General features: G+C 45.1%; 1 protein-coding gene across 1 annotated transcript in view; it reads left to right on the forward strand.

Moving 5' to 3' along the window:
• Positions 1-25,059, forward strand: part of PTPRS (protein tyrosine phosphatase receptor type S) — a 228,889-nt gene that overhangs the window by 95,096 nt on the left and 108,734 nt on the right. Inside the window, exons 2-5 of the mRNA XM_089535812.1 lie at positions 3,974-4,146; positions 15,803-15,948; positions 17,115-17,256; positions 24,667-24,855. Of these exons, the coding sequence (XP_089391938.1) occupies positions 4,065-4,146; positions 15,803-15,948; positions 17,115-17,256; positions 24,667-24,855 (559 nt within the window). The 5' untranslated portion in view covers positions 3,974-4,064. The remainder of the gene's footprint in view (positions 1-3,973; positions 4,147-15,802; positions 15,949-17,114; positions 17,257-24,666; positions 24,856-25,059) is intronic.

Consider the following 25,059-nt stretch of genomic DNA (forward strand, 5'->3'; position numbering starts at 1 on the left):
TCTTGGTGGTGGTGGGCGACTAGTCTTCGGATCCCAAAAGAAGAGGATTGTAGCAACCCGTGGGTGGATAGGTGGGCAGAAATATATATATATATATATATATATATATATATATACACACACACACGCGCACGCACACGCACGAACACACACATACAGAGAGAGGGAGAGAGAGAGAAGTGCTGCAGAAGCAAAAGACTGGCTTTATATTTAGAAGAAGAAAAATTAGCTGAGATATTTTCCACTCGCTGTTCCTTTTCGGGAGCACGGCAATAACCGAAATGCATACAGATAGAGCAGGAAGGCGTGGTTGCGGGTGCAGATGGTTTTCAAGCAGGAACGTTCTGTCTTTTTAAGAGGCGAAGGGTTTTTAGAAGGGGTGCGGGGAGAAGGTTAACCCTCTATCCAAATTATATAACATGAGACTTCTTTTTTTGGACAGGGGAGGGAATGTGATTTTAGGCTGCATCAATAGAAGTATAGTGTCTAGATCAAGGGAAGTAATAGTGCCACTCTATTCTGCCTTGGTCAGGCCCCACCTGGAACATTGTGTCCAGTTCTGGGCGCCACAATTTAAAAAGGACATTGAGAAACTGGAGCCATGTCTCCAAAGGAGGGAGACTAAAATGGTGAAGGGTCTGGAAACCATAAAGCCCTATGAGGAGAGACTTAGGGAGCTGGAGATGTTTAGCCTGGAGAAGAGAAGGTTAAGAGGTGATATGATAGCCCTGTTTAAATATTTGAAGGGATGTCATATTGAGGAGGGAGCAAGCTTGTTTTCTGCTGCTCCAGAGAACAGGACCAGGAACAATGGATGCAAAGAGATTTCACCTCAACATTGGGAGGAACTTCCTGACAGTAAGGGCTGTTCGACAGTGGAACACACTCATCCCTCGGAGTGTGGTGGGGTCTCCGTCTTTGGAGGTCTTTAAGCAGAGTCGGGGATGCTTTGATTGTGATTTCCTTCATGGCACGGGGTTCGCCTGGATGGCCCTTGTGGTCTCTTCCAACTCTATGATTCTATGATTCTATGTTAAAGCATGACTGCAGAAGCTTCCCCTTTGCAAAGGAGGTGTTTTGAAAGTAACTTCTGGACCAGAAGCCTGTTTGCATCATGCACGTATATTTGGTTTCCATCCTGTATCTGATAGGCCCTTTATCACTGGGATCAGGGGTGCAAGGACCCCCATGAAAGTGAAAAATGACGCAATTTTAAAGATCCACTTTTTGCCTCTCTAGGAATCTCTTGGTCCTCCAGTGCAACTCTGTGGCCAACATCTGGCAGACGTTGACCATAGAATTGCACTGAAGGACCTACAAATGCCCAGAGATGTGTTTTCTGTAGGAATCTCTAGGTCCTCCAACGTGACTCTATGGTCAGCTTCTGGCAGATTTGCTCTGGAGTACTAGACATCAAATCAAATCTGCAAATAATAAAATCCGCAAGAGTCAAATCCGCAAATGTGGAAGACTGATACTATGCAGCGGAGACAGGAGTAATTCTTGTTAATGCATGGAAATGTATATGTATATTAATTTTAAAAGAGACCAGCTTGCTCAAAATGTCAAAAATGAAGATGATTTTTCTGTAGCACTGTTCAGCACATTCCCATCTCCTTTTGTTTGGTCAGTGTTCCTTTGGCACTTAGAACATAACATTGCAGTGACGCTGGCTGCATCCGCACTGCAGAAATGATGCTGTTTGGCACCGCTTTAACCGTCATGGCTGTAGGATCCTGGGATTTGTACTTTAGTGAGGCGTTTAGCCTTCTCTGTCAGAGAGCTCTGGTGCTCTTGGTGTTCTTGTTGCATCTTTAAGTCATTTCCGACTTTATGGCGGCCCTAAGGCTGACCTATCTTGGGGTTTTCTTGGCAAGAGTTGCTCAGAGGAGGTTAGCTATTGACTTCTCTTGAAGCTGAGAGAGTGTGACTTGCCCAAGGTCACCCAGTGAGTTCCATGGCTAGGCAGGGATTCGAACCCTGGTCTCCAGAGGTGTAGTCCAGCACCCAAACCGTGATGCTACCTGGTTCAAAGTAGCCAACCTTTTCATAACCAGAACTTTGAATTGCGCATAGAGTTGCAGTGGAGGACCAAGAGAGTTTCAAATAGTTTTATCTTTTTAGACTGAATTTTATTCTTTTAACAAGCTATTTATTTTAATATAATAATTGAATTCCATTTTAGTGTACCACTTTTCTATGTTTTTAATCTCAGTCCCAGCTCTGGGAAAAGAGCGGGTTACAAATAAATATGATGCGTGATGGTTGTGTCCAGAAATGTACCCGCCACCAGTTGCGCTGTTGCAAGAAAGGATATTCAAAGCTCTGGATGCAGAGCCTGCAACGTGAGCATAGAGATGTGGCTTTTTGGAGGTGACAGCTTCCAGATATCCCGCAGCCATGGAGACACCTCCATCCCGGCGTCTCCAAATTGGCTGCCCTCTCTGGTGACCGTCGCCACCTCAACCTGGCAGAGGTGACTGGGGAGACGATGCCCGCCTGTCCTCCTGCCGTCCTGGAATTTCCCAGCCTTGGCAAGGCTTTGTGCCGATGGGCCCAGGCGATGTACCTTTTTTGGTCTGAAGGATGAGCCGCCAAATTGGAGCTGACGCGTCCTAATACCTCTCCTGGCAGGCTCTGTCAAGGGCTCCCGGAGAGGACACGAAGTGCGCTACAAATCACTAAAATAGTAGCATGCAGATTTTCCTTCTGTTTCTCCCTTCCTCTTGGATATTAGATTTGGGGGCTCCTTGTTGTCACTGTTGCGTGCCTTCAAGTCATTTATTGTAAGGCAAACCTGTCGCAGAGTTTTCTTGGCAAGTTTCTTCCGAGGGGGGTTTGGCCTTGCCTTTTCCTGAGGCTGAGAGAATGTGACTTGCCTAAGGTCACCCTGTGGGTTTCCATGGTTGAGCGGGGATTCGAACCCTGGTTTCGCAGAGTCCTAGTCCAGCTCTCCTTTTCTTCATTCATGGGGTTTTCTTGTTAGGATTTGTTCAGACAGGGTTTCCCATTGCCTTCCTCTGAGGCTGAGAGAGTGTGAACCTGGTCTCCAGAGTCATAGCCCTGTGTTCAAACCACTATACCACCCTGGCTCTGACTGGAGGCTCCTGGCTTAAGGATCCCAGAACCCAAAGTGGTGGCTGTTGGCCCCCATGCGATGGCATTCTGGGATTTGTAATTCTGTAAGCTAGGCAGCCTTCTCTGTCCGAGAGCTCTGTTGCCACCACCAACTACAGATCCCAGAATTCCATGGGATGGAGCCATGATACTTAAAGCAGTGTCAAATGGCACTATTTTGACTGTGCAGATGCATTGTTGACGGGGGAAATCTGAATCCGAATCCTGCTTACTACATCATCCAGCCATACCCACGGATTTTTTATCGACGGATTCAACCATCCACGGCTAGAAAATATTCCCCAAAAGTATAAATTTCCAAAAGCAAACCTTGCTTTTACCATTTTATATAACGGACACCATTTTATTATGCTGTTCTATTTCATGGCACTTGTGCATCCATAGGTTAGTTTAAGCCATAGTTTAAATCCGGTTAGTCTAAACTAGTGAATCTTTCATCATCCAGGTGTTGTAGACTTCAAACCTGGATTAAACCATGGTTTAAACCAGTGGTCCCCAAACTGTGCCCTTTAAGAGATTTTAGACATCAGTTCCCGGAAGCTTCAGTCATGTTCACCAATAGTCTGGGATTCTGGGAGCTGAAGTCCAAAATCCCTTAAAGGGCACAGTTTGGGGACCACTGGTTTAAACTAACCCGGTTTAAACCATGTTTGAAGGCAACCTTGATTAAACCATGGTTTAAACTAACCTGGATTAAACCATACAACCCAGAGTAAACCATGGTTTACACCAACTTGGTTTAAACTAGTCAACTCTGATTCTTAGGGAAACTTCCCTTTCCAAAGCAAACTCCTTCCCCATATTAACCTCTAGCTCTCCTTCCCTCCCTTTCTAGGTGCTGACCCTGCTCCGGAGGCGCTGTGAACTTTGCTGAACCACGGGGCCGAATCCGACTGAGGTCGGAGGCCTCGGCCGTCTGTGCCAGCATGAATCCCGGCCCCGGGATGTCTCTCCTCATCCCCATCGTCCACTGCCTCTCCTTGCTGCTGATCGGTTGCATCGCTGAAAGTAAGTCTCCCATCCACTCCTTTCATCCTCCTCTATTGCAGTCGTGGTCTGGGAAGGCTGAGAGAGTGTGGCTCTTTATTATTTTTTGTGGTCGAGGGTTAAATATACAGCTTTCTTTCTTTTAATCTGCCTACCTGAGTGTTGGTTGTGACTCAAGACAGCTTACTCAATAATAATAATAATAATAATAATAATAATAATAATAATAATTATTATTATTATTATTATTATTATGTCTCTCCTGGGCCTAAAAGTCCCCAAAACATGGTGAAAATGTCCCCCACGTCCCATAGAGTTATTTGGGGACATGCTTTTTTAAAATTGGTGCAATGGGCAGGTGTAGCCCTCCAAGGTTTACCCAGCTGCAGGGCTAACATGCCCCCCCCCCCCATGTCCATAGTAACCCATCCCAATAAGCCGAGGCCATAAACTGGAGCATAGGCTGCATCCACACTGCAGAAATAATCCAGTTTGGCCTCAGGGGCCACAACAAACTATGGTTCATAGAATCATAGACTTGGAAGAGACCACAAGGGCCAGCCGGTCCAACCCCCTGCCATGTAGAATTCCCAGAATGCCATAGCGTGGAGCTGTGGCACTTAAAGCAGTGCCAAACTGAATGAGCTCTGCAGTGCAAATGCAGCCTGAGTTAGCTTGTGTGTACATCTGATGCTGGTCTTTCCTCCTCTCCTTTATGTTGCATTTATTTTCTCTCCAGCTCCCCTTATAGAGCAGGTGAGGACAGTGTGTCTCCTCCTGCCATCGTCTCCCCTCTTTTTTTCCTCCTCCTCCTGTCTCTGTCTCGTTCCCTTCTTTCCGTCCAAGGACGCCGAATTCAGCTGATGTCGAGTGTCACCTTGCCCGACTGCTTGGATCAAATTGAATCGAGTGGCAGTGATGTCATTTTTGTTCTCCTGTCCTCCCCTCCGTTCCCCATCTCTCTGTTAGTGTGATGCTTAAATAAACCAAATGCCTAGAACGAGGCAAAGGCAAGCTTTGGCAAATGTTTCCCTTGCAAGAAAATCAGAGTTGCAATGAGAGTTACCATATCTATGGGCGAAACCCTGAGTATTCAGTTTTCATGGGACACAATCTCCAGGTGAGAGTTGATGTTTCCAATTTATGGTGACCCTAGCAAGGGGTCCTCTTGGCAGGTTTCTTTGCCATCCTCTTGAGGCCGAGACAGTGTGACTCGCCCAAGGCCACCCCAGTGGGTATCCATGGCCGAGCCGAGATTTGAACCCTGGTCTCCAGAGTCTTATCCCAACGCTCAAAGCACTGTGCCACGCTGGCTATCAAGTGGCAGATAGAAAGGGATATCCTTCAGTTTTGCAGCTCCAGGCGAGAGGAGAAGGATGGAGGGAGATTGCTGGCTCCTGTAGTAGACCGGCACTTTGCTACCATTTGCAAGACTTAGGGGGGTATCCACACTGCAAAAACAAAGCACTTTAATGCCTTTTTAACTGCTATGACTCTTTCCTATGGAAGGGACAATGCAGGATACATACAGACAGACACACACACACACACACACACACACACACACAACACATGAATAGAAAATTACTATATACAGACCTGCAATGACTCAATGGGGACAAATGGTGCATCTGCACTGCCGAAACAATGTCTTTCGATACCACTTTTAAGCACTATGGCTCAGTCCGATGGAACCCTAGGATTTGTAGTTTTGCAAAATCTTTTGCATCCTCTGCCAAAGACTACAAAAAAAGACCGAACTACAAATCCCAGGATCCTGTACAATGGAGCCAGGGCCATTAATGTGATGTCAAACTGCATTGTTTTCACAGCATAGATGCCCCCAAAGTATGTCAAAAATGCCACTAGCACATTTGGTGGATCTCCCTTTGCCCTCAACTTTCCAGAGTAATGCTCTTAGGTCGGTATTAATTTCTTTTATTTTTAAGGCTTATAAAGAATAAATCAAGTATAAAAGATGGTGAAAAAGTGAGGTGCTGCAAGAAGCGGATGCGGTGTTAATTCATTTGCGAGATTTATATCCTCGCTTTCGGCAAACGCTTTCCCCAAACGGAAACAAACAAGGAACGAGATAAAAAATCCCCGACAAGGAATATATACATTTGTCTCTTTCCCTATCTGTTTTTAAATAGGCTGTTAATGGGCTTCTTTTTAAAAAATAGGGCTACTTTCGACTTAACACAAGGCTTGAATTTTTATCAATGGCGGGACTTTGTTTTAAATAAATCCTCAACTATATGTTACGTTTGTTGTGGTTGTGTGCCTTCATAAGGGGCTTTCTTGGCAAGGTTTGTTTGGAGGGGGCTTGCCATTGCTATCCTCTGAGGCTGAGAAAGTGTGACTTGCGCAAGGTCACCCAAGAGCTTTCCATTGCTGAGCAGCGATTTCAACCCTAATCTCCAGAGTCTTCATCCGACGCTCTTAACCACTACACCAAGCTGCTTCTCTGGATTTCACATAGCGGCTTTAAAAATGATAAGTTTGAGCACTCTGTTTTGGATCCTTCGTCGGTTTTTGGGGTTAAAAGTCCTTTTTCCTGGCTGATTCAGAGTCTGGAAGCAAAACTTTTCAATTAAACAAAACTTTTCAATTAAACCAATTTAAACCATGGTTTAAAACAACCTGGATTAAACCATGGTTTAAACCCAAGGTTCCCAGACTTTGGACTTCAGCTCCCAGAATTCATGACTATTGGCCAAACTGTTCAGGGTTTCTGGGAGTTGAAGTCCAAAACACCTGGAGGACAAAAGTTTGGGAATCACTGGTTTAATCAAACCTGGATTAAACCACGGTTTAAACCGGGGGTCCCCAAACTGTGCCCTTTAAGAGATTTTGGACTTCAGCTCCCAGAAGCCTCTTCCATGTTGGCCAATAGTATGGGATTCTGGGAGGTGAAGTACAAAATCTCTTAAAGGACACAATTTGGGGACTACTGGTTTAAACTAACCCAGTTTAAACCATGTCTGAAGCCGATCAGGATTAAACCATGTTTTAATCTATCCTTGATTAAACCATAGTTTACACAAACCTGGATTAAACCATGGTTTACACAAACCCGGATTAAACCATGGTTTACACTAACCTGGATTAAACCATGGTTTACACGAACCTGGATTAAACTATGGTTTATATGAACTTGGATTAAACCAGTCAACTCTGATTCTTGGGGAACCTTCCCTTTCCAAAGCAACCCCCTGGATTAAGCCAGGATTGTAAATTAACCTGGTTTAAACCATGGTGTGTGTGTGTAAGGTTCTTCCAACTCCATGATTCTTTTGTCGTTTGTCATTGTGTGCCTTCAAGTCATTTTTTACTTATGGCGACCCTAAGGCAAACCCAACTTGGGGTTTTCTTGGTAAGTTCTTTCAGAGGAGGGTTGCCATTGCCATCCTCTGAAGCTGAGAGAGTGTGACTTGCCCAAGTTGCGGTTGCTCTGGCTCAGCAATTCCCAAAGTGGTCTTCCAGGTATTTTGGAGCCCAGAAGCTTCAGCTTCACCCAAAGGATTTCTTCGAACCCTGGTCTCTGGAGTCGTCCAACGCTCAAACCACTACGCCACCCTATGAATCTGTGACTTAGCAAATCGATGTTCTTCCGATCAGAGCGGATCCAGTTTTCCTCAATTCTTAGCCCAGATGTTCTGGTTTCTGTGCATTAATTTGGGGGGGAAGCAAAGGGAAAGGAAGGAAAGGAAGGCATCTATTTGCATGCACACAGGCGGGGGGGACAAATTCATCTTTTTATGAATATGCATTTGCAGGAAGTGGAAACGATCCTAATTTTAAAGATTCGCAAAAAGCCCCCCCTCCCACCACAACCCTCAATATGCTCTATTATTTCCTCCCCCCCAAAATCTTTAATTGACTTGAGAGCAGAACATCAAGAAAAAGGGGGAATGGAGAGCGAGGTTGCAAATGAAATGGCAGGAGCGGCTTGAATAATTTATCGCCCTTTGAAGTTGCAAGAGAAATTTCAGCTGCCTTGGGGAGTCATTTCTCCCCGTTCTAAAAGGGTTTGGTTTTATTTTCCCCTCTCCTCCTTTTCGACTCCACCGGAGGAGGGTTTTGTGTGCCTTATTTATTTTGCATTTTCGGCATCATTGATGAAAGAGGCACACATACACGCAGAGTCTATCATGCAAACCATCATCCACCCTCCCTGAAGCTGGAGATGGTCTATCCTGGGCTTTGTGTTGTTCCGCGTCAGTGACAAGTTGTGCACCTGCACTGTTGCAATAATGTGGCTTGGCACCGCTTTAAGTGCTCTTGCGCCGTCCGAAAGATTCCTGGCATTTGTCATGTTGCAAGGCCTCCTCTGCCAAATCAACAAAGCTTTTGCAATGATAGTTTAAGATTGTTTGATAGTCCAGTATACTTTCATTCTATGCATTGCTCCGTTTGTTTAATATTACACACACACACACACACACACACACACACACACACACACACGGCCCTCCTAACTTGCAGATCTGAGATCCACGACCTTAAATATCCGTGGAAAGGCAACCTCCGCTATTTTCAATGGTGTGTGCCCCGTTCAATCCTAAGGGGCTTGCATATGCGTGAAAACAGAGGGCCAACTCTGTACACACACACACACCCACACACACAGAGTTACCCCTCTGTTTTCACGGACTTGAGATCCATGGTTTTGTTATTCACGGAAGGGCAATCTCCATTAAGTTAATGGTGCTTGCGCCCATGGTGCACGCGCATAGGAGCGCACGTCCATTCAATCCTATGGGGCTTGAATATAGAACGGATCGCCCATGAATTCAGAGGGAGGAGTGTGTGTGTGTGTGTGTATAATACGAAACAAACTAAGCAATGCATAGAATAAAATCATACACAATATACACACTATATATATATATATATACACACACACACACACACACATACACACACAGTGCATAAAGTCGTGCGACGGAAGAGGCAATGGTGTGTGCGCCTTTGACATGTGCGAGCCCCATTGTTTTCAGTGGGGCTCGAGCATACGTGGTATTTGCCTTATGCGGAGGGGGTCTGGAACAAATTCCCCCGCGTAAGGAAAGGGCGCACTGTATTGTGTGTATACGTGTACATTGTGTATTTTCAAGTTGACATGGTGACCCTAAAATGGACCTATCCAGGGATTTTCGTGGCAAGATGTCTTCAGAGGAGGTTTGCCATGGCCTTCTCTGGAGGCTGAGAGAATGTGACATGCCCAAGGTCACCCACTGGGTTTCATGGTTCAGTGGTGATTCAGACCCAGGTCTCAAGAGTCATAGTCCAGTGCTCAAACCACTAGGCCACCTTGGCTCTAGATTCACCTTACGTTGTGAAATGACTTGAAAGCACACAACAGCAACAGGACGAAGATAACCACCTTTTTTTTTTAATTGAAAAATCGGTATTTATTTTGTTCTATAATTAATTTTTAATCTTCTGCTTAATTGTTTCCAAATGCCATCTGCTTTTATGTTGTTGTTGTTGTTTTTATTTGCAAAGCCCTGTATTTATTTAGAAAATGTGTATTTTGCGTTTGTGCCACTTTGGTTCTGCTTTTCACCTTGTGCGTATTTTCGTTTTGTTGCGAGAGATTTGGGGAAAAGGCACCCAAGCAATGCAATTGTTGGTAAATAATCCCACAACTTTCCAGATGTTGTTGCATTGCAACCTCAAGTATATGCATTTATTCAGAAAATGTGCATTTTGCATGTGGATTACTGTGTTGCTTTTGTTCTAAGTTTTTAACCTTGGGCATATTTTAGTTGTTGTTCAGAGATTTAGGAAAAGGCATCTAGCAATGTCTTTGTTGGCAAATAATCATGAAGCCCATTGGGTGGACCTTGGGCAAGTTACACTCTCTCAGCCTCAGAGGAAGGCAATGGCAAACCTCCTCTGAACAAATCTTGCCAAGAAAAGCGCAGGGTAAGGTCCCCTTCGGATTTGCCGTAAGTCGGAAATTATTTGAAGACACACAACAACCATCAGTCGAAATCATAACCCTCCAGCATTTTGTTGAAATGCAACACCAGTTATCCCTGGCTAGGAGTGCTGGGAGTTGCAGTCCGACAACATCTGGAAAGTCAAATAATTCCCACTCCCTAGCCTACGTTTCATTCAGGGCTAGGGAGCATCCAGCCTTCTGGATGATGTGGGGTTGCCTCTCCCACCGTTCCTCACCATTTTCTCAAATGGCTAGGGATGATGGGATTTGCAGTCCCACATTAACTGAAGTCCCTCTGCAAAGTGTGGCTAGGCAACTGGTGTGCATCCAAACATTTTGCAGGTGGAAAATGGGACATGTGTGTCCAAGCAACAACAGAGTGTGGTTCAAGATGGCAAAGGTTATAGATAAGGAAGATGAGAGTAGCAAATAAATAAATTAGTAGTAGTAGTAGTAGTAATCAGTTTGCTTTTGCCCAAGCCTACTGGGAAGGTCAGAATTCATCCTTCTCCTCTCCCATCTGTTGCGTTAACTGAGTATAAATTATTTTTTTACCTTGAACATAGTTTGCAGCAATTGAAATAAGCTGAGAGCAAAGGAGGAAAGTGGGAGCAGGAGAGAGAAACCGGGACCTTTTAAAGGCATCTAAGAAAGTGGGAAGGCAGAGGAGTCATGAGGACTATCCCTGCCAAATGGGAGTGGAGGATACGTGGTGTTGGCTTGCAGCGCCCATCATCCCCTTGACTGCTTGAAGGTGGGAATTGTAGTCCAACAACGGCTGAAAAACACCAGTCCTGCCCGGCTCCTGAAAGAAGCGGCATTGATTTCCCGTGGGGCAAAGGAGAAGCAATTCCGTCTCCCTTCCAAAAAGATAACATTTGGGAACAGAACATTCAGTCACAGGCGAAGCACATCTTGATAGAGCCATGTTTCTGAAAGGGTGATTTTTAAAAAAGATGTATGCAGGGTGTTCTCTTTCCACTTTGCAATGAATACATGGCTGCATATACTTCCGCTAGTGTGAATTGGGGGGACTTTTTAAAACTGGCCTTGGAAACCCACTGGGTGGGCCTTGGGCGAGTCACACTCTCTCATCCTCAGGGGAAGGCAGTGGCCAACCTCCGCTGAACAAATGCAAGAAAACCCCATAGTTGGTTCACCTTTGGGTCACCATAAGTCGGAAACAGCTTGAAGGCACACAACAGCAACAACAACAACACTCCTGCCTTGACTCAGAGACTTTGGGTTTGAATTCCCAAGCAAAGGATGGCATTTTTAAAATGCTTCCATCCCACTTTTTGCTTGGATCAGCAGGACTTAGACCATGGCTTCTCTGTCACATGCCAACAAGCAGATGCCCGTGGGCAGAGCAGAGAACAGACCTTATTATTTTCAGTTTTGGAAAACAGAAAACCTGTGTCTGTTTGAGTCGTTCACAGTCTCTCTTAATGTAGGGACTTGGAGTTGTTTTTGTTGTGCCTGTAGATTTTAAGCGTTCTTTGCCCTTAGGCGGGCAAAGGAACTACCTTTGAGGCATCAATTACGACAAATTGATAAATGCATCACAATGATAATGAAAATGATATCATAATGATAAAAATTATAAATTGTTAACCCCTCGCCACAAAAGGAAAAAAGGAATAACTTCAACCAGTGGATCCAGCCTCCACCAAACAGGGATCCCTTTGGGAAGTCGAAAGCTTTCACAGCTGGCATCCATAGTTTTTTTGTGAGTTTTCCGGGCTATGTGTCCGTGTTCGGAAGAAGGCACCAGCCACAGATGCTGCCGAAGCCTCAAGAATACACTCTTCCAGAACATGGCCACATAGCCCGAAAAACCCACAAAAAACTAGGGATCCCTTTATTGTGCCAACCAAAATGCACACTAAACATGTTGCAAGCTTTCGAGCTTCAAAAGCTTATGGCATGCTTTCAAGCTTCGCAAGCTTGCAACATGTATGACATGCATTTTGGTTGGCTCAATATAGGGATCCCTCTTGGGTGGATTTGGGATGATGCTGTACTTTACTACATGGTCAACAAGGCTACCTCTGGGTCTGACGAGTGGGTCTTCTGGGACACAATCACCAAGTACAAAGGCAAAGCATGCTCCCTAGCCATCCGTTGCGTGCCGGGTTTTGCTCACTTTCACATGGTTGCATGGCTCCTAGGGTGCATCAATGGAAGTATAGTGTCCAGATTGAAGGAGGTCACAGTACTAGTCTGTTCTGCTTTGGCCAGACCTCACCTGGAATACTGTGTCCACTTCTTGGCATCACAATTCAAGAAGGATGTGGACAAGCTGGAGCGTGTCCAGAGGAGGGCGACCAAAATGGTGGAAGGTCTGGAAACCACCAAACCCTTAGGGAGCTGGGGATGTTTAGCCTGGAAAAGAGAAGACTAAGAGGTGGCATGATTGCCATGTTTAAATATCTGAAGGGATGTCCTATTGAGGATGGAGCAAGCTTGTTTTCTGCTGCTCCAGAGACTAGGATGCGGAGCAGTGGATGCAAACTCAAGGAAAGAGATACCACCTCAACATTAGGGAGAACTTCCCGACAGTAAGACAACGGAAGATGCTGCTTCAGAGGGTGATGGAGTCTCCTTCTTTGGAGGCTTTTTCAACAGAATCTGCATGGACATCTGTCAGGGGTGCTTTTATTCTGTGTCTTCCTGCATAGCAGAATGGGGTTGGATTGGATGGCCCTTGTGCTTCTCTTCTGTGCAATTATAGCACTTGGTTGCAGTTTAACTATCGTTTAACCATTGTGGTTCCAGGTGTTTGGGACTTTGACTCCCAGCATCCCAGACCACTGACCAAGATGGGAGCTGAAGTCCAAAACACTTGAAGGACCAGAGTGTGGGCATCACTGGCACTGTGATCCCACTTTAACTACCTTGGCAAGATCCAGAGGGAACACTGCAGTATGTACGTACTAGAGCTCTCTGGCTAAAAAGTCCCCTGTCTAAACCGCAATTCCCATGATTCGTAAGGGTAAGAGCTGTTCGATAGTGGAAGACGCTGCCTCGGAGAGTGTTGGAGTCTCCTTTTTTGGAGGTTTCAAACAGAGGCCGGGTGGTCCTCTCTTGGGGGGTGCTTTGAGACTGTGTTCCTGCATGGCAGAACGGGGCTGGGCTGGGTGACCCTTGAGGTCTCTTCCAACTCTATGATTTCAAGCCAGGCCACCATGATTCAAGATTAGGATCAACCCTGTGGGGTTGGACTGGGTGACCCCTGGGGTTTCTTCCAGCTCTAGGATCCTATGATAGGATATTCCATAGCATGGTGCTTTGGTAGTTAAAATAGATGCATATGCTCTGTAATTGTACGATATAAAAAGACACTGCTTATTTAACATTGTTATGGTTGTTTAACATTGTTTGCTTCCATCCTCAAGTTTCTTACTGACAGTCATTGAGGTTGGACTGGATGACCCTTGGGGGAGTCTCTTCCAGGCCTAGGATTCTCTGTGTTACTGCATGGCAGTAATGGTGAGATAAAGTGTAGTACAGATATATCCCTAAGTACAGATTACAACCAACAGTAAGATACTGCACAAAATTTAGTTAGACTCTTACAATTACAAGTGTAATTCAACAAGTATCAACGGGCAACAAAATATCTGTTCATCATGATAGTGGAGAACAATAAATGTTAATGATGAGTCCAAAATAGATCACTTTGCAGGGATATTACTGTAAATAGTATGGAGTAATAGATGAAAAAAAATTCCTCTTCTCAAAATGGTAAATCCATGGATCCATTGTTGAATTATACTTGCAGTTGTAAGAGTCTTAACTAAATTTTGTGCAGTACCTTACTGTTTGTTGTAATCCGTACTTAGTGATATATCTGTACTTAGGGATATATATATATAGTGCACCTACACTTTGTTTTTCCTTCTCCATTTGATTTGGACTAGTTTCAGTGAAAGCTTCCTGTTGTGTTAGGTTACATTGTTTGCTTCCATCCCCATAGCCTTGTTGTATTACTAAATATTTTGAAGTCACTTTGCCTTGAATCGGGAGCTATTGGCTTTACAAAAGACCCGCTCCCAGGGATGCTGACGAAAACTGCTAGAATTATGCGGTTGATCCGAAGTGGCACAACGGTTTGCATTTTTAAAGAAAAATATTCTCCCCAAAAGTCAGGCGGCGTCTCCGCTTCCGAATCAAATGTTATCCTCAGACTGTAGCTGCCTATGCCTGATTCCTGGACGCTCAGATCCAAGAATAGAGCGTTGCCAACCTGCTCCGAGCTGGAGCCGATGAGAATCGGAGTGGATAAATGCCAAGCGTACGGATGAAGCTCACCTCCCTTGTCAGGCAGGCATGCTCAGCTCCGCGTGGCGGCAAACATGGACTCGGGTGACAGGAACAGAACATGCTTGAGGCCGTGAGGAGGTTCAGAGTTCGAGAGGCGAGGTGTGGAATCAGTCAAGCTGGCTCGCAATCGCTGAGCCCAGAAGGTTCCACCATTTTGTCCCTACCTCTTTCTCTGCCGCGCTTTCGTGGCAAAGGAACCTGTTTGCAAATTTAGCTACGTTTTTGAAAAAAGATGGATTTATTTCATTTTTGTGCATATGCAAATAGAAGGCATGTTTGAATGTCTATGTTTGTTCTGTTTAACTTGACATTGTAAGTTGCATTGGTGTGTTAAGGGAGAGGGAGAAAAGCCAGAGGTTCCCAATAAGGATTGTATCCGCACTGCAAAGTTAATAGAAGTTTGAACCCACTTTAATTGCACACATTTTCGGGAAACCTGGGATTTGTGGTTTGGTGCAGAACTTAAAACCCTGTATTGCATTTTCCTAAACTATAGCATTATAATAGTGGGGCGGAGAATACTAACGGTGCGTCCACACTGCAGAAATAATGCAGTTTGATGCCAGTTTAGGTGCCGCGGTTCCATTCTGGGGAATCCTGGGATTTGTGGTTTGATGAGGGACTAGTGCATTCCCCTAAACTATACCATTATAGACATTGGGCAGAGCATAATAAGGGGGCATTTAGACTGCAGAAATAATGCGGTTTGACCCCACTTTAGCTGCCGTGGCTCCATCCTACAGAATCCTGGGATTTGTAGTTTGGTGAGGCACCAGCCCGCTTTGGCACAGGAAGCAAAAGACCTTGCAGAACTACAGATCGAAGGGTTTCATAGGATGGACTTTCAGCATATCCTTTCTTGCTCAGCAACATGATCTTAGGCTGACCACACTCTCTCAGCCTCAGAAGAAGGGTGGCAAATCTCTGAATAACTTTTGCCGGGAAAATGCCATGATCGGATTGCTATGTCAAAGACGAATGCAGTAGACATCTTCGTATCTGCTTGGGTTTGTTTCCAGGATCCCCCATGGATACCAAAATCTGTGGATGCTCAAGTCCCATTTAAATACAATGGCATAGTATAATGGTGCCTCTTACATAAAATGGCAAAATCAAGGTTTGCTATTTGAAATGTATATTTTTTGATAATATATATTTTAAACCGCAGATGGTTGAATCTGTGGATTAAAAAAATCCGCGGATATGGAGGGCCGACTGTAACAACAAGCCACAATAAAGAATAACACAAAATTCAGGCCAATGATTTAATAACTAAAACTGAGGTGCAGGACAATCAAATAAAGGGAAATGTTAGCTGTCACTAGCTGACCATTTAACTGATCAAATGCCTTCTCTCCCTCCCTTCTCTGTCTCTGGCTTTCCTTCTCGCTGGAAAAGGTCCTCCTGTGTTCACCAAGAGTCCCGTGGACCAGATCGGGGTCTCGGGTGGGGTGGCCTCCTTCGTGTGCCAAGCAATCGGAGACCCAAAACCTCGAGTCACTTGGAACAAGAAGGGCAAGAAGGTGAACTCCCAGCGGTTTGAGGTGAGTGGCTGTCCGACTTCCTTGCAGGGTTGTGTCCGCACTAGTCATTTGTAGCAGTTAGGTACCACTTTGAACTGCCTTAGCCCCAAGCCCTACATAGTTTGGATCCAGGTTACTTACAAGATCTCTTCCTCCCATATAATCCACCCCATATACTCAGGTCCTCTGGCGGACATGTCAGCCAGAAGCGTTTTTCTTTAGCCGCCCCAAAATTGTGGAATGACCTGCTGGAAGAGATCCCACGTTGTCTGGATTTAAAAGAGCATTAAAGACCAGTCTCTTTCGGCAGGTCATTCCACAATTTAGGGGTGGCTTAAGAAAAAAATGCCTCCGATTGCCAACTTCATAATGGTTTTTGAATGGTGAATTTAGATGTCATGTTAATCTGTGGAATCAGTATATAGAGAGATCTTGGAGCACCTTTGAGACTATCTGAAAGAAAGAAGCCAACCTCATTATTTCAATTAGTCTCAACGGAGCTTCAAAGATCTCTCTACATTCTGTTTTGAAATGTGTATGCCTTCTTTCTCCTTTGAAATGGTTGCATGTTTTAATTAATGTGTCTTGATTGATTTGATTACCGTGTTCGCTCTAGGAGTCTCTAGGTCCTCCAGCGTGACTTTATGGCCAACGTTCACCAGAGTTGCGTTGGAGGACCTAATGGTTCCTAGAGAGAACACTTCTCTAAGCATTTCTAGGACCTCCAGCACAACTCTGTGGTCAACATCTGCCAGACATTGACCATAGAATCACACTGGAGGACCTACAAATGGCTAGAGAAGTGTTTTCTCTAGTAATCTCTAGGTTCTTCAGAGCATCTCTATGGTCAGCATTCAGCAGAGTTGCACTGGAGGACCTAGAGATTCCTAGAGAGGACAGATTAATCAAAGCCACATATAATCAAGGCCAAAAAAGTCAAAGCCACAAATGTGTTTAAACCTGGCATAAACCAAGGTTTAAACATGGTTTAACCACCAGCCAACCCTGCAGGGAAGTGTTTTTGCTGGTGAAACTCTGTATTAATACGAACAGAAATCCTCAAGAGCATTCTGATCCTAGTATGGGATGTAATCCCTTGGTTTAGATAATCCGTCCAGCTCAAAAGGGATGGCATCGGACCCTAAACCGGTTTAATATATTTTTTATTCCACTTCTTCCCATCTTAGACCATTGAATTTGACGAAGGCGCGGGTGCGGTTTTGAGGATTCAGCCCCTCCGCACCCCAAGAGACGAAAATGTTTACGAATGCGTCGCCCAGAATCCTGTCGCAGAGATCACCGTCAGCGCCAAACTCACCGTCCTGAGAGGTACCCAAAAAATACCCTACAATTGGGCCAATCTTTTAACCTGTCTTGTTTAATTTTGTGGTTCTTTTTCTATAATTCTAACTCAGCAGTCAATATCCTGAATTTGGGGTAAGCATCTTTTCATTTTAAGACTTTTTGGTTGCAGAAATAATCGGGTTTGACACCACTTGAACAGCCATGGCTCAGTGCTATGGAACGCTAGGAATTGTAGTTTGTTGGGGCACCAGAGCAAAGGTGTCCCCTGTCCTATATCTATGCATTTCATTTTTGCTACCCGAGTGTAGTATCCTATATTTCTCCCTGTTGAAATTCATTTTGTTAGATTGCAGAAAATTGGTGCAGCCTAGAATCACATTGGCTTTTTTAGCTGCCGCATCACACTCTTGACTCATGTACATCTTGCCATCCGCTAGGACTCCTAGATCCCTTCGCATACACTGTTGTCAACCCATTTCATTTTTGCTGCCCAAGTGCAGGATACTACACTTTTCCCTATTGAAATGCATTTTGTTAGTTCTGGCCCAGCTTTCTAATCTGTCCAGGTCATTTTCAATGTTGATCCTGTCCTCTAAGGTGTTGGTTACCCCTCCGAAATATTTTTGTCTGTGCATGGTTCCCATACATTGCTTGTTTGCACAGAGAGGGGTGGCTGAAGACAGGCATGCGTGGCAGGCCTTGTCGCAGCAGCTCCGTTGGGTGTTGGCAGACTGGCGCATGCCAGCTAGAGAAGCACCGGTTAACAAGGGAGAGTGCCCCAAACAGCTGCCATCCTCATTATGCCGCCATGGCATTATGCGCCGTCACAGTCTGTTTCTACTGTCTTCCATTCACCCCAGAACCACAAAGCGCTCTCTCTCTCTCTCTCTCTTTCAATCTCCCGAGGCTTCGTTAGGCCATTTGTTAATTGCCACTGCTCTCTGGTTAGCTAAACAGGATTGCCACCCAAGCGGGCATTCGTTTCCCAACTGTCTTCCTCAATGAGACTTTTCATTTGCTTTTAAGAATCATCCAAATTTTGCAGATAGACCTTCTTCATCTTTATCTTCTTTTTCATCATCATCGTCTCCTTCTATTTATTAATATCCTGTTTTTCCCCCAAACTTTGGACTCGAAGCAGTTTACGATTTAGAAGAACAATACAGTTTAAAATATCCAAAAGTGATCATTAAAACAGAACTGAATTATTACATGGTTAAAACACGTCACTCAATAATTTCCTCTCTGGCTGCATCCGCACTGTGGAAATAATCCGGTTTGGCACTGCTTTAACTGCCCTGGCTTCATGCTAGAGAATCCGGGGGACTGTAGTTTGTAGTTTGGCATCAGAACTCTCTGGCACAGAAGGTCAAAGGTCTCACTGAACTACAAATCCCAGGATGCCACGGCATGGAGCCACAGCAGTTAAAGTGGTGCCAAACTGGATTATTTCTGCAGTGCGGATGCAGCTGGTGACCCACTGCTAGAAGCAAAGCGTTCTGGGAAGGGCTTTTTTTGCTGTGGCCCCCGGGATGGGGAACTGGGGAGCCATTTTTGTTGCCTGATGACTTGGCCCAAATCCGTTTAAACCCATTTAATCCGTTCCAGCCTAGTCTAATTGTTATAGATGTATATTTACTGTTTTAATTATTAGGTTAATTTGAGTGTATGAATGGTCCCCAGATCAGTTTAAACTGATTTAATCCGTTCCAGTCTAGTCTAATTGTTATAATTTTTACCGTTTTAATTGTTAGATTAATTTGAGTGTATGAATGATGCCCAAATCAGTTTAAACCGATGCAGTCTGGAACAGATTAGAATCTGGAATAAATAATTAAACTAGACTGGAACAAATTGTTTATGTGTGTGTGTGTGTGTATTACTGTTTCGATTTGATTAGTTTGAGCATATTAATGAGTGTAGCACCAGTGTGGCATAGCGGTTCAAGCATTGGACTGTGGCTCTAGAGACCAGGGTTCGAATCCTGGCTTGGCCATGTAAACCTACTGAGGGGTTCCTTGGTCAAGTCACACTCTCTCAGCCTCAGCAGATGGCAATGGCAAATCCTTTGTGAACAGATCTTGCCAAGAAAACCCCATGATAGGTTCTCCTTAGGGTCGCCATAAGCTAGAAACGACTTGACGACACACAACAACAACAACAACATAAGAACAGGCAGAACATTAATCCTACATAAAATAAAAGCAATACGCAGCACAATGTGCAACAGTGACACAGTGGAAACACTGCGCTGTTTTCATTGCACGCGCTCAGGGGCATCCAGGTAAAATACTATATTGCTTTTCTTACCCAGTTTATTATCATTTAGGTATTTCACTTTACGGCGCGTGCAGATTAGGTTGGATTAGATCAGATTAGAGATGTCACTTTCAATTTCGTTCCCAAATTTTGCAATGCAGTCTTTGGGGGGGGAAGTGCGCCGCGCATCTCCCTCCTCCTGTCTGTCAAAAGGCTTCATCCCCACCCACCATTTCTCACGTTTAAAATGCTGCCACTTTTAAAAGAATTGCTCCAATTTCTTATGTTTATCCCACAGTAGTTATTTTATTTTTCAAGTCCTATTTTCGTGTTTGTGTATTGCATTGTGTTTGAGGTTGTCGGGGAGTTGTTGGGTTTTTCTTTTTTTCCAGAAGACGGCGTGGGCGACAGCCGCAAAATAAATAAATAAATAGTGGTGCTATACATGGTTATCTTGTTAGTATTGCAATGATCGTTGTGGTTATTGTTCTTAGTCGCATTGCCGTTGCTATGATGCGTAGGCTATGCAGTTCAGCAGTGTATATACATTGGTTCAAAAATAACCCTGCTGTGCTGTTACCACATATGAATAGGATTATAAAAATGTGGTTGTTGTTGTTGTGTGCCGTCAAGTTCTTTCTGACTTATAGCAACCCTAAGGATTGAAGCCACAATGGTGCATTGTAGTTAGAGCATGGTAAACTTGCACTGGGAGATCTAGGTTCAAGTCCCCGGTGAGCCATCCAGCCCTGCATGATCTTGAGTTCTTTGTCCTGTTGTTGCTGTTGTTGGGTGCCTTCAAGTCGTTTCCGACGTATGAGGACCCGAAGGCGAACCTATCCTGTGGTTTCCCTGGCAAGATTTGTTCAGAGGAGGTTTGCCATTGCCTTCCCTTGAGGCTGAGAGTGTGTGACTTGGTCGAGGTGGGATTCATGGCTGAGCTGGAAATCGAACCCTGTTCTCCAGACAAAAATCCACCGAACAGTGATACTTTTATTGGGCAACCGAAATGCACAACATACTTGGTGCAAGTTTTCGAAGCTCCACTGGCTTCTTCATCAGGCAAGACGTTACAAAGCCAAAGTGGAGAAAAATTAGAGAAGTTAGTAATATGCTTGCATCTTCAGAGAATGCGGACATGGAAGAGAGTTGGGTGTATATATATACACACACACACACACACACACACACACACACACACACACTGTGTGACCCTGGGTAGGGAGGAGTGATCTCCATGTTATATATGATCTCCGTGTGTGTGTGTGTGTTTGTGCGTGTATATGCACACACACCCAACTCTGTTCCATGCCAGCATTCTCTGAAGATGCCAGCCGCAGCTGCTGGCGAAACATCAGGAATAAACTCTTCTAGAACATGGCCACGTAGCCCGAAAACCCACAAAAAAACTATGGACGCTGGCCATGAAAGCCTTCCACATCACATGCCTTCATCTGTTCTCCAGAGTCGGCCTCAGAGGGTGGCCATGTCAAGCCCCCTCTAATGACACTTTGATAGGTTTGCATGGGGGGTGCCATAAATCAGAAGTGACTTGAAGGCACACAACAACAACAACAACAGGACAAAGAGCAAAGCACCAGCCCAAGATCATGTAGAGAGTTTGATGGCTCATCAGGGACTTGAACCTAGAACTCCAAGCCTGCCACTAGAACACCACTATTCACCATGCCCACTGAACTTGAATCCAACTGCAACCTTTGTCAAGGTTTCTCTGTGTCCCCTTTGGAAGCCGACAGGCTCTTCCTCCCTCCTTTCGTCTTCCTCCCTCCTTTCGTCCCCTCTTTTTCTCAGCCAGATTTATCCTTTTGACCTTTCTCTAGCTTTCGGGGCTGGAGAGATCGACTTCTCTCTTTCCCACCGGTGCCGAACTCATTTGTAACTGCTGGGCAGGCTGAAAAGGACAAAGAACAAATCCATTAACCTCTGCTTTCCACCAAAAGCCAAGAATCAAGATAGCGTTTTCTCCTTCCTTGCCGTCTCTCTGGATCCTTCCCTGTCCTCTTTTGCATGCTCAACGTCCCCCTTCCAACCTCCTTTTTCTCCTTCTCTTCCTCCTCCATTTCTCTGCCGATTCTGCTGTCAAGGCCAGGAAGCAAAGAGTTTCAGCTTAGTGGAACGGAGGACTTGGCTTCTACCTAATCCATGTAACCCAGGACCATGTAACGTTGGTCTTGGGTAGTCTTTTTGCCCCCTTGGGTCCTGCTTAAGGAAAAAGGTGGCATATAGATCTTGGATAAGGAGAAAACTGGTCTATAATGAAACTTGCCGAGAAAACCCCATGATAGGTATCTATATGTTGTTATTGCATGCCTTCACGTCATTTCCGACTTGGGTTTTCTTGGCAAGTTCTTCAGTAGGTGGACATAAAGGCAGCAGAAGTCTCCCATAGTCCCAGACCCTGTTGCTGACTAGTCTAAGGCAGACTGTGCTTGTGCATGGAGGATTTACTCTGCCGTCATCACTCTACCTAGGAAGAACTCTGTTGGATCACACCCCAAGCCTGTTCATACTGAAGGAGACTTTCCTTAGGAAGCTGGGTCTGGTGGATGAAAGATCTAACTTGATCTCAGAAGAGAAATGTAGCATCTGGCTGGCTGTGCACTTTGCAGTAGTAAGTTGGCAACCCTGGCAAACTACATTAGAATGTATGAGCTCCAGTTCTATTCAGATTCTGCTATGTCTTCCACCCTGATATACCAGAACCAGAAGAGAATCGGAGCCGATACGCTCTAAAATAGTTTACCAGGGTTGCCAAGTCTCTGTTGCAAAGTGAACGGACAACCAGATGCTCCAACAGAAAGCCTACATGAAGGACATACAAAGGCAACCGCCTCTTCTCCTTGCCTTAATCCCTGCTGTTTCATAAACTAAGATAGACTGCTCTTGTGCCTGGGGGACCTGTTTTGTGGTGGGAACAGACCTCCATGGTGGGCGCCATGCTGAATCCCAGTCTTTCTAAACCATCATTCTGGCCAACCCTGCTGGGAATCCCGCTCACAGGTCACATGCTCAACAGCTGTCTTCCGCTTGCATGTCTCCCGGCTACACTTGGTGGTGTGTTGCAAGCTGATGCGGGTCAACAGCGCAGTTGTCACAAAGCGGCAACCGCAACCGCCTTCTAGATCAGCGCCAACCTCCGGGAGTAGCCTCCGCCACTGCCATCGCCACCAATCTCATCTCCAATCTGATCACGCCTCTGGCCGCCGTTGTTTTAATTAAACTCCGAGGAATTCACACAATGTGCCACCAGATTAACATTTTTGTTTAATTAGAAACACTCGGTAATAATAGACGTTGCCTGTCTTTCCCCAACATTCTCCATTGCCTCTCCGTCGCGCACACACTTACACATCCAGCCTTCTTGCTCTCGTTCACAACACACACATGTATATAATATACACCCTGCTTGTCAAGAGAAGCTGTTCTCTCTCTCTCTCTCTTTCTCTCTCTCGGCAGATTAATTAGTTTGTGAAATTAACAAGCACAGGTTCAGGCCGGGAAGAAGCGGTAGCATTGGCCACACTTGGAAGGGCGAAGAAGCATGTTTTGGCGCATGATGTCACTCCCAACCAATCAAGACGTTGCCGGCTTCATCCTGAAATGCAATTGCTGATCATTGTCTGTCTTTGAAATCAATGCATATAACATTATGACTGGTTTACGGGAGGGGATGGGCAACTGTGGGAGGTCCCAAGGGAACAATATTTGGGGGGCCCAGACCATACGGACAGCCAAGAAAAGAAATGTTCAGAAGTCTGCTTTGCTTTTGCAAAACTGGTTTGGTGTCTGAGCAATATGTAGATGTACATACCTGCTTGAATGTGCTGTGTGATATGTGCATGTGCATGCATGTGCTATTTATTAGAATTCTTAATTTAATAGACAGATAGATGGATGGATGGATGGATGGATGGATGGATGGATGGATGGATGGATGGTCTGGGATCCTGAATCTAGAGATGTACATCTGGCATATAGTAACACCTCCATAGCTATGACTTCTGGTGCTTTCCACCAGCACTTTTTAATCAGTGCAACACAAATACACACTCTCACACACACAACATGGCTGTTTCCATGTTTTGGAGAGCAGAGGGATCGCCTGAGATATGTCCAGCTATTTTTCTGATGGAAAATAAAAGGGATCCTTCTCATTATCAAGTTTGCGGATGCTACAAAACCAGGAGAAGGAGCAAACATGTTGGAAGATAGGAATGGGATTTGGAAGTCCAGTGCGCCTGTGTTATATGCAGGTGCGCTTTACGTAGACTTGAGCGTACGTGCTCATGCCGCGGGGCACACACAGGGCGCAAGGGGCAGTGCATCCCATTCAAATGAATGGGCACACGCACCCATGGCACTGCTGCGCCGCTGCGCCGCTGTGCATGAGCCCCATTGTTTCCAGTGGGGCTCGAGCATAGGCAGAATTCATCTTACGCAGCGGGGTCCAGAACGGATCCCCCACGTAAGGCAAGGGCGGACTGTACTTGGATAAACTAGACCAGTGACTCCCAAACGTTGATCCTCTGACAGTTGACCTAGTTGGCTGGGGCTTCTGGGATATGGAAGTCCAAAACATTTGGAGGACCAAAGTTTGGGACACTCATTGACCTGAAACTAAGGGAATGAAATCCAATGGAGACAAATGCAAAATTCAAGATTTAGGCTACTAAACCCAAACACACAGGTATAAGACAGATGAAGATCCAGGAGCGGTTTGCATATTGGACTATGATTCTGGGAGGCTCAGGTTCGAGTCCCTGCTTGGCCATGAAGTGCTGCTGCCTCAGTACACAAAAGAGTCAGTTTTACAAGGTTTTTGGCCTTCTCTGCCAAAGAATGCTTCACAAAACTACAAATCCCAGGATTCTCTTGGATGGAGTCATGGCTGTTCAAGTGATGTCATTATTTATAATAATAATAATTCATATTAACTGCATTATTTCTACAGTGTAGATGCACCCTGACTATCCTTAATTATTTTGTTGTCTCCATCATCTACTCAAAAGTTGTGTAAATCGTCCATGGTCATTATGATTGTGTTGTTAATATTCAGCTACAAACCAGCTTTTGCATTTTCTTCCTTGATCTTTTGTCAGTAGGCATTCCATATTCTAACCCATCCTCAATGTTGTTGTGTTGTGTTTCAAACAGAGGACCAGTTGCCTCCTGGCTTTCCGGTCATAGACATGGGACCCCAGCTGAAGGTGGTGGAACGTACCCGGACAGCTACGATGCTATGTGCGGCTAGTGGAAATCCCGACCCCGAAATAGCGTGGTTTAAAGATTTCTTACCAGTCGACCCCAGTGCTAGCAATGGGAGGATCAAGCAACTGAGATCAGGTATGGGAGATCGTGCCAAACTGTTGACGAAACTGAGAGTCTCTTCCAGTGTTCAACATCTGGGTGTGTGTGTGTGTGTGTGTTTGTGTAAGAATGCATGCAGCTAATGAAATAAACAACTCTATTTCAGTCACCTCTTTACAAAGTTGCTGCCGCTGTCTTTGAAACCCAAGGTTCTTTCTTTTGCCAGAGTGTTTTCAGAAC

This window comes from Sceloporus occidentalis, unplaced genomic scaffold (genome assembly GCF_023333645.1).
Source record: "Sceloporus occidentalis isolate IW3139 unplaced genomic scaffold, rSceOcc1.0.p SCAF_8, whole genome shotgun sequence".
NCBI classification, from domain to species: Eukaryota; Metazoa; Chordata; class Lepidosauria; order Squamata; family Phrynosomatidae; genus Sceloporus; species Sceloporus occidentalis.